The sequence below is a fragment of the Sphaerodactylus townsendi genome, linkage group LG02, assembly GCF_021028975.2.
Source record: "Sphaerodactylus townsendi isolate TG3544 linkage group LG02, MPM_Stown_v2.3, whole genome shotgun sequence".
Lineage (NCBI taxonomy): Eukaryota > Metazoa > Chordata > Lepidosauria > Squamata > Sphaerodactylidae > Sphaerodactylus > Sphaerodactylus townsendi.
The window spans coordinates 154696270-154710639 of record NC_059426.1 but is presented as its reverse complement, the minus strand read 5'-3'; the positions used below and the strand labels follow the sequence as shown (position 1 = coordinate 154710639).

The window sequence follows — 14370 nt, the reverse complement described above, 5'->3', positions numbered from 1 at the left end:
CTATGGAGGGCTGAGTTTGTGGAGGGAAAAGAGAGCTTAACAGAGTTAGGGTAGGGGTGTTGTGTGGTTTCCAGGCTGTGTAGGGTAAAGTTAGGGTAGCTTAACAGAGTTAGGGTAGCTGCATGTGTCTGGCAACTGATGGAAGAACATTGGGGGTGGGGGCAGAGACATGTCTTCAGTGTTGGGACAATACCACGACATCACTTTCAGCATGATCCAGAACTGATATCAGAAATCTATGGTTTAGCCATAGAGCTTTGGGGAAATGCTAGAGTGTTGCCTGATAACAATGGCATTACTTTTGGATTGTGCTTGAAGGGATATCATGCCACTGATGTGCCACTGATCCCACTCCCCATTTTCGCAGCATTACTGCTCCCTCACCAAGCTGAGGGGCTAAAGGGCAAGTGGTCTCCCTACCTGGATCCCACCCTCCAAATGTTGCCGTTTTCTGCAAGAAAATTGATCTCTGTCACCTGGAAAACTTCAGATCCCACCAGGACGCTGCTAGCCCCGAGTGAGACTGACCTTGAGCTAGTTGCAACCTACCAGCTTGATGTACCTCACAGAACCGCTGCAGTGATAAAATGGGAACAAAGCATGAGCAGGCTCGCTGACCTCCTCGAAGGAAACATGGGATAAAAATAAAGTTGATGTTCTAAAACCCTTGAAATCTTTCAAATCATCTGTTTCAGGTCAATAGAGTTTTGTCCCCTCTCCTGTGCCTTTAAATTTCAACACTATGGCCATATATGGTTTACTTGCCCAGGACAATAAATAAATAATGATGTAACCCCAAAAAAGGTCAGTTTTGTGTAATGTTGCAAAGTGATTTTGAATACAGTGAAGTTCTACAGATCATGCAGCAGAGTGAAACGTCCAGACCAGTAAAAGTCTCTTTGCCGCAAACTTCACACAGGAAATATGAGATCCAGAGCAACTTATATTTTGGCTTGTAATCGGTGATCATGGGGTGATCCAGAAATAAACTCCACACTTCAAAGAGCAAGAGTGTTCAGAGCAGCTCTGCAGTTTATCAACACACACAGACAAGAGAGAAATGCATCCAAGGGGATTCTCTGAATTAAGATTTCACCAAGCAAAATAACTCTGGGTAAACTTTCCTACAGAGACAATAAGGTAATGCATTTATGCTTGCTTTATATGTGTTGATTTGGTCCAGACTTTGAAGTGTGTTTAAAATATACATAGCTGTTCCTTTCTTTATAAATGTTGCACTGTGTTGAATTAGGCACAGAGAGAGATGACACAAAACAGTATCTTGGAACACAGAGGACTTTGCCAGCAGAATTTATTTTGATTGTTGAAATATAAACATTTAATTTATGGTTCTCCGCTCCCTATTCACGTATTCAGGTTTACAGCTGAAATGTTTTATGCCTTTTCTTTCAAAATATGCTGAATTGATAGATGTTAACATGGGAAGCTTAACAGCGCGACCTGATGAACGCTTTCTTCGGAGTAAGCCCCCTGAATAGACCTAAGAAGGAGTCTGAGCAAGGTTTGCTCTCATTTAATGCTACCCTAAGCAAAGTTATATCCAATGGGCTCAGAATGATGTAATGCTGTTTAGAGCAACTACAGTTTTGGCACTGAGTAGATCATTATGAGGAAATGGTCAAGAAATGTTAAAGCACAATTTCCTTTATTCAGTTTGTTTCAGCAACTGTATCAACAGGCTACCACTGGCATAGATGGAAGCAATACAGTAAGGTGTTGTACAGTGCAAGCACGAAAACCGACTGCAGCATAAGCGTTTGAGCAGAATCAGGAACCGATGAGGGTGCAAATGGTGTGCCAAACTCATTTCATAAGCGATCTGATGTATCTAGGCAGCTGTAGACTGATGGGGTTTGTTTACTCAGAAATGTTTCATCATCTGGAAATTTCATTTGCTATCTTTACCAGTTTGCAACAACCGCAGTGGGGAAAACATATTTGTCCGCTCCTGATCTATGTTACGCGAGGTTGAACTAAAAATATTCTCTTGGAAAGTATGCATGTTCAACGGTGTGTTTTGAAGTCAGATGCCTGGAATTATCCAGGTCTTCAGTGTCCAGTCCTGGTCAATAAACAGCTGTAACAAACTGAGACTTGACCCGGGAAAAGGATTAAATTCACAACTTACACAGAAGATGATTTTACTTCCTTCGGAATCACTTCCGCTGAATCCAGAAATCGTTGCACCCCTATATTGCCAGTCTGCACTCCCAAAGGAACATGTGTGCATTTTGTGGCTGTGTGTGCTTTTAATTATTCTGATGTACTGTTTCAGGTGGGAGCAGGTGGAGTTCCTATGCCCTGAATACAACTGCTGGATCAAAGGGCCAAGTCTCTGTCCTGTATTCTGGTAAAGAGATGCAAGTTCCAGGGGTATCAGTGCGACTTGCATATGCCCTATAGCAAACAGTAATGTAGTCAAAGCAATTGCACATTGAAGGCTGGAAGCAAACTATGGCTGATTCTGCACAGCACAAATAAGACATCCTGAGGATGGAGGGAAAAGGCATCTGGGGGAGGATCGCCACACAGCCTTTTCCCCAAGACTCCCTCAGGCGCCTTATTTCAGCTCAAGCCTTTTCTTTTTGAAGTTTAAAATGTAGACTTTTCCCCCTGAAGTCATCTGCAAGTCATCTCCTGCCAGCTGTGCAGAACTCAGGAGCTGAAGAGCATCTTATTTTCCCACGCGACCATTACACTCTTTTGTCCATTTCCTCTGCCCCTCATATGCATGTGTTCGTGTCTTTGAAAATTTAAAAAAAAAGGGGGAAAGCTATATATTGCAGGAAGTGGCAGGACCAGCTGAGTATAACAATGTACTTTTGGGGCTGATAAGGCACCCAGGATTGCAGCCTGCAGAGCAAACATCCTGGGGAAACCTTCAGCAAAGAGGCTGCAGGCAGGAGAATCACTTCAGCACCACAAAATGTCAGGTGAAACTAACAAGAGAGTTGTAATGGCTAGGTGCGGGGGGGGGGGGGAGAGCCTCTTTCCCTCTGACTCCTTTTTTGTCTGTACTGTCCAAACAAAAAAATTAGGAGCCGTGCATAATCGGCCAACATGCAAAAAATTAGGAGCTGTGCATAACTGGCCTGTATTTGTGTTGTGCATACTTGGCCTGTATGCGTTATAAAACTACAACTTTGTGGCATAGCAAGCACATGGTTCTGTTGCTTCAAGGCTAATTCCCAGAAGACCTTTTGCAAAAGAGACACATCACATTGCTGGAAACTAACTGGAAGGGAACTCAGTACAGGCTGACCTTAGCTGAGACTTGATATACTTGCCAGTAAGTTATACTCTGCTCTGACTCAGATGGCCCAGTAGGACTGTCAATATTCAGGTGATGGCTAGAGGCCTCTTGGGATTACAACTTATCTGCAGATGACAAAGATCAGTTCACCTGGAGAAAATGGCCGCTTTGGAAGGTGGACTCTCTGGCATTGTATCCCACTGAAGTCCCTACTCTCCCCAAACCTCACCCCCAAAACCTCCAAGTATTTCCCAACCCGGAACTGGCAACCCTACGGCCTAGGCTAGCCTGATATCATCAGATCTCAGAAGCTAAGCAGGGTCAGCCCCTGGTTAGGGAGATCCTGAAGGAAGTCCATGGTTGCTGTGCAGAAATAAGAGTGGCAAACCACCTCTGTACCTCGTCTTGAAAATCTGGCAGGGTTGCCATAAGTTGGCTGTGACTCGGCGGCACTTTCTACCACCACTAGTTGTACTCTACATTCAGAGGTGGGATCCAGCAGGTTCTCACAGGTTCCCGAGAGTAGGTTACTAATTATTTGTGTGTGCTGAGAGGGGGTTACTAATTGGTGATTTTGCCACGTGATTTTTGCCTTAGTTACGCCGCTCCTCCGCTCCTCAGCAGTAGCCCGCAGAACTTGAAGCAGTCTAGCAGGTGGTGCACCGGTGTGCGTGGCAGCCTGCACCTGCACCAGAGTGGTTCCCTTAGGGACCCGGTATGGTGGCTGCATCAACACAGCCCTGCAATGCCCCGCCCCCGGAATGCCCTGCCATGCCCCCATCGTGCCCCGCCCAGCCCCATTGGCGCTACGCCACTGTTTGAATCCCACCATCATGGGAACCTGCTACTAAAATTTTTGGATCCCACCACTATCTACATTGCCAACCTGTCTTTTGGTTGCTGACCTACAAAGAAATATTATAGGACCTGTTGGAAACTTGAAGCAAGGGATAGTCTTTAAGTTAGAAGGCAATTCTTAGTACCCTGCACCAAAGAAACTTTCAGTCATGCCGCATTTATATATGTTTCCCAATTCCAGCTTGAGAAATGCCTGAATGTTTAGAAGCAGTGCCCGGGGGAGGAACAATTTGGTGAGCTCACTGGAGGGTTGTGGTGCCACACAGTCCACCTTCTGAAGCTGCCATTTCCCTCCAGCGGAACTGCTCTTTGTCTCTGGAATTTCAAGAGAGCTCCAAGAGACTGGCAGTCTTAGTTGCATGTGACCTCAACTGTGCTGCCTCCACAATTATTTGGGAAGTTGGGTTTGTGTAGTGTCTTATGGGAGAAGGTCATTCCGTCCTGGTACAGCCAGACAATTATTTCAGGACTGATCCACAAACCCATCACAGGTCACCCTGTGCCCCACTGAAGAGACAAGTCCTGCTTTGCTATGCTCCTTCTCACACAGTGACCTCCTCCTCCTGTAAACTGTTTGTTTTTCTTAAATGTGTCATCCCAAATACTTGGCAAATATCAGCTGCAACCTGATCCAAGCAGAGTATTTTTAAAAAGTGATACACTGAGAAAGAGGGAGAGTTAACAGCTGAAATGTGACAGCTCTAACAAAAGGCCCCCTTTGTTAAATTTTGCAGAAAGCACAGCAACCTGAAACTTAAAACAAACTATTGAAAATAATCTGCTCCAGCAATTGTTGATAAAAATGTGTTGTAATGCTTCCCAAATAAAATTGCATTTATTATCAGCAACTCCATTTGCATGTCAGGCTGCTTCTGCACAGACACAATTCTCTGGTTAGTTCTGCTGAGAAGGCAGGTGCAACAGATGGCCCACACAGCGATTTACCTCATACTTTCCTTGTCTCTGCCCCTTGTGGCCATAATTGCTCCTTCTCACCCACTAGGAATTGATAGATTGCTATGGTGTTATAATAATCCAGTGGTCCCCAACATTTTTGAGCCTGTGGGCACTTAGGGCATTTCAAATCAGCATGACATGTGCAGGAGCTGGAGCCAGCCACAAAATGGTTGCTGTCAAAACAACCTTTTAAAAATCTGCAGAGCCAATCAGAAGCTTTGATGGGTCTGAGCCCCACCGGCCCTGCTCATTTTCTAAAAACACTTGATGGGTCCCGGGCAAAGTATTAGCAGTCATCATGATGTTAGGGACCCCTGTATTAATCTATTGGCATGATTTACTAGTTTTTAAAAAGCCATTTGGGGGCTAGAAACTTGCTACAGAAACACATTCACATAGACGTAGAAAGAAATGTTTTGGCCTGCAGTCCATAGAACAGGGAGATTCTGTCTCAAACAGGACCTAAGAATCATTTATCTGGGTCTAATACCAATTGTTATATTTGGCTCTAACACTATTCAGTCCTGCATATATCATCTCATTGATCATAAAAGAAAAACCTATTTTATTTTTGAAAAAAAACCCCACAAAATAGATCTACATGGATTGTCTGGAGAGGATAGTGCTGTTGTTTTTCCAGATTTCTCATGGACCAGAAACTGCAGAGTTCAGATCCCATTTTGGGAGCTATATTGTATAGTGGTTAAGAGTGGTGAACTCTAATCTGCAGAACCAGGTTTTATTCCCCACTCCTCCTCGTGAGCAGAGGTGAACCAGGTTTGTTTCCCCGGCCCTTTCCCCGCTTACCTTAAGCCCCGCACTACTCTCCTCAAGTAGTGCGGGGTCCCAGGGCACTCCCCACTACAGGGGCGGCGACAACGCAGCCACCCCGACACTGCCGTTCTTGCGCCCCCTCAGCTCACGGCATCCCTGGCACTCCTCAAAACGGTGCCTTCTGATGACCCCACGCGGTCATGGGGACGCCCGGGCGCGCGCCAGAGATGCCGCGTGCTGAAAGTAGCGCGCAGCAAAGGTAAGTGGGGAAACGCCCCCCAACTGTTCCACATGAAGCCTGCTGGGTGACCTTGGGCTAGTCACAATTTTCTCAGAACTCACTCAACCCCACCTGTCTGTTGTGGACAGAGGAAGGGAAGGAGTTTATACGTCCCTTTCAGATTTTTTATGATTGAGAAAGTGGCATGTAACTCCAAACTTCTTCTTCTTGGTAGGAAGCATAATACCAATGGAACCATACAGATATGTGTAACAAAACGTTTAAACTTCATTTGCATGTGTTCTAGGTTTTCCTTTTCTGCCGTCTTCTCTGACTGCTCTTGCGAACGGGACAGCAGAAGATGACGACGCAGGTCACGGTGGCGAGAAATTCACAAACAGGGGCAATAAACCATGAGGACTACAGTCTCTACAGTAGTATGACCGAAGAGGAGCTTATTGACATGGCCATAGAGCAGAGCCTAATGGACGGATCACCAGAACAAACAGCAGCAAAGACGACAGCCAGAGAGCAGACTGTGCCCAGTCAACCTTATTCCAGCCAGAATTTTTACCTTTATCCTTGGCAAAGGTAAGTAATAAGCATGTGAAGCCAGTGTGGTGTAGTGGTGTCAGGATGCAACCTGACATCAGTCTGACACACGGACTCACACCGGCCTGGAGGTGGGGAAAGACATCTCACTCCTTTAGAACGTTAATAGATCTTTCCTGTGCTTTCATTTTCCTTTGATACTTATAACCGTAGAAAACATGTAAAAGCAGAAAACCCTGCCTCCTCCTCTGCAGGGGGAGGCAGCAGATGACTAACTACTATCACTGCACTCTTCTTGAGATATTAGATTTATAAAACATCCTTTCTGTCCATTGAACTGTTCTTACATTTCATGGGAAACTGGGAGGGAGTTTTATGATGGGAATGTGGGGGGAATAAAAAGAACAATTTAACAAGAGCCCAGCAAAACTGGCTTTGCAAAAGCCAAATACTAACTGGGTCCAATAAAGACTTCTGAGTACAGAACCAGAGTCCGTTTATTGACCTCAGACTTCAGACCTGACAAGTGGTTAGAGTGTGGGACTAGGAGACCAATCACGCATGGAAGTTTCCTAGGCCTTAGGCCAATAACTCTCTTTCAGCCTAATCCGCTTTACAGGGGTGTTATTGTGAGGATAACATGGATTAGGGGGGAAAATTTGTTGTATGCTTCTTGGGTCCCCATTGAGGAGAAAAGCAAGGTATAAATAGCTAAATACATGAAGAAAAATTGAAATAACCCCTGGCAAAATTGTGGATTTTCAGTTTACTTCTCTTTCATCTTGGAATAAAGTGGGGAAGCTGCAAGGTTATTTTTTGAGGAGAGTAAGGTTCTTCCCTAGAGAAACCAAGTAATTTAGCAAGGAGGTGTGGCTGGAAGTTGGGTTTTTGAAGATTTAAAGTAGCAACAGTGCTATAATCTCCAGATCATAGGGATGTTCCACTGGAGGAAATGGCTGGTTTGGAGGACAATGACATTACATCCTTGCTGTGCTCCCTCCTTTCAAAGCCTAAAAGGTATGTTCTACACAGCTTTGGAAACAAGTTCTTGAAACATATCTTGTGCCAATTGGTCAGATACAAAAAGAGAATATTCTTCTATTGGAAGCTTTATCAATGTTCTTGCCCATTACGGAGTGCTAGGTTTATGCAACCCTCCACTATCCTGTTATTCATGGGTGGATCTGCCAGAGAGACATGGAGAGTCACGTGTACCTGGGCACACATCATCTGATCATGTGGCGGGTGGCGGGCCCTGGTGGCTGGCTCCAAGTGGTAGACCAGGCTGGCGGCTCCAGGCAGTAGACCTGGACGCCTCACCAGCTTCAGGCAGTACACTTGGGCGGTAGACCTGGGTGCCTCACTGGCTTCAGGTAGTAGACCTGCGCGCCATTGCCAACCTGGTGCTGAGATCGGCAAATGGCTCGATCTCCCCCAGCCCTGCCCTGCCCCATCCTGCATAAAGGGAAAATGTGTGGAAAACTCAGATTTTGCCCTGCGCTCCATTTTTCCTAGATACACCTACTCTGATATCCATGTTAAGTTACAAACAGTATCCCCACACTCCGGATCATTGGTAATGGTGTTGTGGATGTCTGAAACCTCATGGCCTGGGGAAACTTGATCATGTTGAAATGCGTTGTTATGACTTTACCATTGCACGTGTGGGAGTGGCATGTAAAAAAGACATATGGCATCAAGACATTGCATTTCCCTTTTTGTAATTGTGGGGAGTCAACAGAGTTGCAAAATTCATGGCAATGCTTCCCATGTAATCCTGATCAGAGTGTCACACCCTTCTAAATCCATTGCCTTCAATGAATTTAGAAGATGTAACTCTATTTAGGATTGTATTATCAGTAAAACAAATAACCTGGCCCTGGAGCAGAACTATATGCAATGGCAGCATCCTCTAGTATTGCTGTTATCAAGGCCAAGGGGAAATTCCTGCCTCATGTAGGACTAAGTCCTGAAGAAACATCCAGCCATATAGCTGTACTGAGCTTTTGTGCTTTTATGCAAGACTTCAAATACTGTCATAAATAAATAAAGGATTCCCAATGAACATTTTGTATCAGCTATAGTTTCCATTTTTGGTTTGGGAAATTCTGGGAGGATTGGAAATGACGCCTGGGAAGGTTGGCATTTGGGGACAGCAGGGACCTCTGTGGGATATAATCAGTGGTGGGATCCAAAAATTTTGGTAACAGGTTCCCTTGCCAGCCCCCCCTCAGCAAAGGGGGCAGAGGCATACCTAGGCAAACCTGAGCCCTGGACAAAACCTGAGTTGGATGCCCCCCCCATGGGCAGCCACCCCACAACAACCCCCCCAAATTTTTTTGCACCAGGTCATTTCTAAATCATCATCACATTATAGAAAATGCCCCAACTCACAAACCTGAACACAGCAATGGTGAAACACACAGGTTCTTTGATAGAGACTGGTGAGATAAAAGGTACGAAAGGCTGAGAATCAATGAATTGCAGTACCTGAAAGGGATTAACCCAGTTCAGGGAGTTACATTATTAGTCGCAATTGCTATATGGAACCTTCACGTTCAAAGGCAGTATGCCTCTCGGGGAGGCGAGGGCGTGAAGACAGAAAAGCGGACCCAATTAGTAACCCCCTCTCGGCACACGCAAATAATTAGTAACCCACTCTCGGGAACTGGTGAGAACCTGCTGGATCCCACCTCTGGATATAATACGAAAGACTCCACCCCGCAAAGCAGAGATTTTCTCCAGGGGAACTGATCTCTTTAGATTGGAGATCAATTGTAATTCTGGGAGATTTCCAGGTACCACCTGGAGGTTGGTAACTCTGTACATCATTTTTTTTCTCCCTGTCTTGATTGTTGCTCTAAAACAAACCCTAACAGGTACCCTCCTGTCTGTGTATTTCCTTGGGAAATTAATGTGTTGCCTCTCCAGAGACTTTCTTAAAATTGCTCATAAAGGGGAAACAAGGATAATAAAATAATAAAAATTCCCCCTCCTCGCCCTCCACCCAACATGACTGATAGAGATATTGGGTTGCTAATATTAGTGTGATTTCATTTACCCTTGTTTTAAATGACGCTAAGGATAGTATTTGTCTTGGAATGTTATAAATTTTATGGATTTTATTTTTTATATCATTATGTTATGAATTCGTTGCTGTAAACTGCCCTGAACCCATCTAGAAGATAAATAATAAATAAATATTTAAATTATCAGTATTTAAATGAGCCATATAAACAAAAACTATAAAAGGGCACTCAGGCTAGAGGCAGGCCATAAAAACAATTAAAAGCTTGGGGGTGGGAGGGAATTAGTAGGTTTTTTTCCCCAGTTGCACAAAAAAGGAGAATTCCATTAAGTACAGCTTCTCCCATCATTGCAAAATTGTGATGGAAATGGTATATCTGATGAAAGTCTAACTTCAAAGCAAGCCTGAAAAATTACTCCAGTTTAGAGTGGGTGCCTCTACTGATCTCCTTATTCATACTGGTCCTCTGGAGACTTTACGTCCCCTCAGCTGTTTCAAAATAATATTCTTAAGCGTTTCTTCTCTCTGAGATGAAGAATGCCTTAAAAAAACCCTTTCCGCATTCGATGTGGTGATGGTGGGATTACTGTTGTCTTATTTGGTCATTTGAATCCTGTAACACTTCCTCAGAGGGCCAAAAATAATCCAGAGAGCAGCTGAGACCAGGTTTTTGCTTTTGTTTCAAGCCTCAGAGGCTCGCTGTGTCTCTCCCTCAGGGTCTCCTGGACCTCCTGTACTATGACTTGCTTTTTTTATTCAGAATATTTCTCTCTGTTTCATTCGTGCTGTCATCATGTCAGGCATGCTGCACAATCCGGAAGCCAGGCTCAGACTCCCGGTTCAGGGTCACTTGGCGGGGTCTGGCAGAGATATGATGGCACCCTCTTCAAAAGACCCCAGCCAGAGTAAGTTTTGCTCCGTGTTATTCTCTTCACATCTATTGAAAATAAGTTTTGTTGTCTGCTTGGCCTGACTAGGCAGCTGGTTGCCCTTATGTGTGCTGTGAGTGGAAGTACTGTGTACTTCACGAGGAATTCATATAACTATATATAAACTACTTCCTCCCTTCCCTTTGTCATATTAACTTCCCATTCTCACTACTTCCTTTTGTCCTAAAGACTCTTGACTCTTAAGGCAACTTCACTAATCTCATGAAAAATAGTTGTGCTCACTTCAAATTTCAGATTGGGCTGAAATTACTTTAGGAGGCTGAAGAAACAGGATGCTTGTCTAATTACGTATTTATTCCTGTTTCTGGACAGCATACAGACTTGACCTGATTAATGTTATTTTGAAGCATGGGCATTTGTTGTTGTTTTTAAATCTCACATATTTCCCAAATTCAAAGTGTAATTAAATTAGCTCTTTGATCTTGGCCTCTGTCCCATGATGGGTATGTCTCCTTCAGAGTAAATGAATAGGACAGTTGCATTATTTTAAGTATTTCTGAGATGGCTCACTTTTTGTTTAATTTATTTTTATTATAATATTTTAATGTTGGATTCAGTCAAGGTATTTTAAGTCCCAATTTCACCCCTTGTTTCTTATTAAGTTAACCAACTGCAATAAAAAGTTTCCATGTGAAATTTCTGTCATTTCCTGCTTTCCCTATCATTTGGCAAGGAATTCTGCTTGCACTTCCTATGTGTAAGTTTGGGAGGCAGCTGTTAAATCCCTCCAGAAATGAATGGCAGTTGTAGCCCAAAAGAGCAGCCGTGAATCACCGTGGCCGCAGTTGTTGCCCAGGAAGGGCAGGAGGAGGTCCTTGGCATCCGCCCTAGTAAGAGTGGATGGAGGCATGTCCCATGTGGCCAGGGCAACGTTACCAGGGGAGGACAGCCAGTGTGTGTGATTATTGGGTCAAAGGGCTCTGAGAAGGGGTGGTCCCATCCTCGGGCAGCAATAGGTTGAACTCCTATGCTGCACTCCACTACCAGATTCAATGAATACATGGGTTTGCAAGCTATGATGGCTTTATCCAAATATGGCTCAGTATGGAAATAAGTATGGCTCTTTAAAAAAAAAAGTTGTTATAATGAAGCAGTGGACTGGATGCTAGAATAACCAGTATGTGAAGGGAATGGTATGAGGTTGGCAACCATTGGGACACCATTGGCTAGGAGTGGGGTTTCACAGGTGATGCTATTGCATTGCTGGCAATGTGCTGACATCACTTCCAGCACAACCAGAAGTGACATCCCTGCTTTGCTGGCAACATTCTAGCATTTGGCTAGAATTAACTGGTTTAACCATAGAGTTTTGACTGAATGACAGAACTTCTCCAGTGACATGCTGACATCACTTTTGGTTGCACTGGAAGTCACATCAACATGTCTGAATGCTGGCTGTTACCCCTCTCCCGCATTTCTCTCTCGTTTGTCTCCCACCGCCCAGCTGAGTGGTGGCATGAAGGGCCCACTGGGACAGGAGATCTCCTCCACGAGAGGAAACGTGGCATCTCCCAAATGGCAAAGATTGTGGGATTACAGGGCTTTTTATAGATCCTTTTCAGAAAGGGAAATGATAGTGGTGAACAGTTCCTAGTTAGCCAAGATGCAAACCATGTGCAGTTTTGTACCAGTGCCCTAAAACCAGTGCCATTGTTCCAAGTATATTTATCATTTATTGGGAGAACTTGTGTGCCAATTCCTGATAAAATACTTGCAGCTACCATTGTTTGGGCTGCATAAATTTAATCAGCCTGACAATTATCAGTAGGTGGTATGTTTTCAGTTATGCAAATGAATTTTCTTATACCAGCTTATTGCTGACCTTTTGCTCTGATTGTTAACACTGGTTGACTCTTTAATGGTCAAAGGTTGCTGATCCCTGATTTAATGTGATTGCCTCCTCTCCTGATCATTTCTGGAGAAATGTTATGGTATTATTGCAAGTGTAAAGGCAATTCTGTAAAAAGTAACCCATCTGCAATTTCGCTTTAAAGAGTGCTGGATCCTGTTATATCTGCAATTAGGGGAGGAGATGAAGATGCCCTGCTTGCGATGATAAAATCAGGAAAAAACCTTGCACAACCTAACAAAGATGGATGGTTGCCGCTCCACGAAGCTGCTTATTATGGACAAGAAGGCTGCATGAAACTGCTCCAGAAATGCAAGTATAAGAAAAGGAACTAATTTTGCATAGGGTAAAAAAAATACCATCCTCTCTGGATACAGATCAACGTATGAGGTCCTCTTACATTGTTAAACATTCATTTATTTATTAAATCTCATTTTTGCAACTAAAAATTTCAGCTAGAGTGCCTAGAAATAACTTTTTCAAGGACAGGTTGGAATATTCCTCACGTGTAATATTGCCAGTGGTTCTTTTTTTCTTCTTCTGGGAAATCACACATTGTAAACCGGAGAAAAGCAAAGGTAGACCAAACATTTCAGGATTAAAAAGTCTGAGATGCTTTATGTGGAAGTTTAGAAAACCTCATAGACTTTTTAAAAAAATCCTGGGCTGCTTCCACCATTGGACACTTCAGTTATAACTTTTCTGCAATTAGCGGCAAGCATATCTGAGACTCTGGCACTTAATTTAATCCTGTGTTCCCCATATGTCCTGACCAGGATAGTCCAGGATAGCCCAATCTTGTCAGACCTCAGAAGCTAAACAGGGTTGACCTTGTTTTGTATTCAGATGGGAGGCCACCAAGGAAGTGCAGGGTTGCTACACAGAGTCAGGCAATGACAAACCACCTCTGAACGTCTCTTGCCTTGAAGACTCTTATCAGGTCACCATAAACCAGCTGCAGCTTGATGAAAAAAAAAGTTCCCATAAAACAAAATCCAGCAATGGCTATCCCCATGTATAAGATCTTATGAGTGTATTAAGTGCCATCAGGTTGCTTCAGGCTCATGGTGACCCTCATGAATCAGTGTTCTCCCAAATGGCCCATCATTCACAACCTTGCTCAGGTCTTGCAAACTGAGGATCCAGACTTTCTTTACAGATACTCTCCATCTCATATCGGGTCTTCCTTAGATATGATCATCTTACTATATATTCATTTGGAAGTAAACCCTATTTAGCAAAAGTTTAGCTGCTTCTAGCAATGTTCTTTTGGCTTCTTTGTCTTAAAGCCTAATCAGTGGATTCCAGGGAAGTAGGGCAGCCAGGACTCCAGCTGTGACAGGTGACTTCCCATCTTGACCTACAGCCAAGAAAAAAACTCACGTCAGCTGTGTTGCTACATCACTTCCAGGGAAGACGTGGAAGCAACATAGAATTAAAAAAATTGACATTGTGCCCCGCCAAGTCCCCATCCCCAACCCTTTCCCTTGCATGTGTCTAGGGTTGATCTATCAAACCTACTAGGAATTAGCCCCACTGAATAAGCCTGAATAGGATTCTGACTAAACCTTTGTCTGTTAGATGCCCTTGCATATCAGGACCTATTGTGTAAGGATTTGAGTTTGTAACAATATTTATCACAGATAACTGGCAAATATATACCCCTAGAGCTGTCTGTGTGTTTGGCTAATGTGGTCCAATCCTCTCTCCAGCATACCCTGGGACGATTGACCAGCGTACACTGCAGGAGGAAACACCACTCTACCTTGCAACAAACAAAGGGCACTTGCAGTGTGTGATTTCTTTGCTTCAGGCTGGAGCAGAACCTGATATTGCAAACAAGTCTAGAGAGACCCCACTCTATAAAGGTAAGTATTTTTTAAATTTTACTTTATTCCTATCCGACCC

At 43.9% G+C, this 14370-nt stretch overlaps 1 protein-coding gene across 1 annotated transcript in view; it reads left to right on the top strand.

Moving 5' to 3' along the window:
• The first annotated feature begins 942 nt into the window (after positions 1-942).
• The window catches only part of ASB2 (ankyrin repeat and SOCS box containing 2), a 32878-nt gene continuing 19450 nt past the window's right edge, over positions 943-14370 (top strand). The window contains exons 1-5 of the mRNA XM_048485673.1: positions 943-1140; positions 6391-6674; positions 10464-10568; positions 12608-12774; positions 14175-14330. Of these exons, the coding sequence (XP_048341630.1) occupies positions 6445-6674; positions 10464-10568; positions 12608-12774; positions 14175-14330 (658 nt within the window). The 5' untranslated portion in view covers positions 943-1140; positions 6391-6444. The remainder of the gene's footprint in view (positions 1141-6390; positions 6675-10463; positions 10569-12607; positions 12775-14174; positions 14331-14370) is intronic.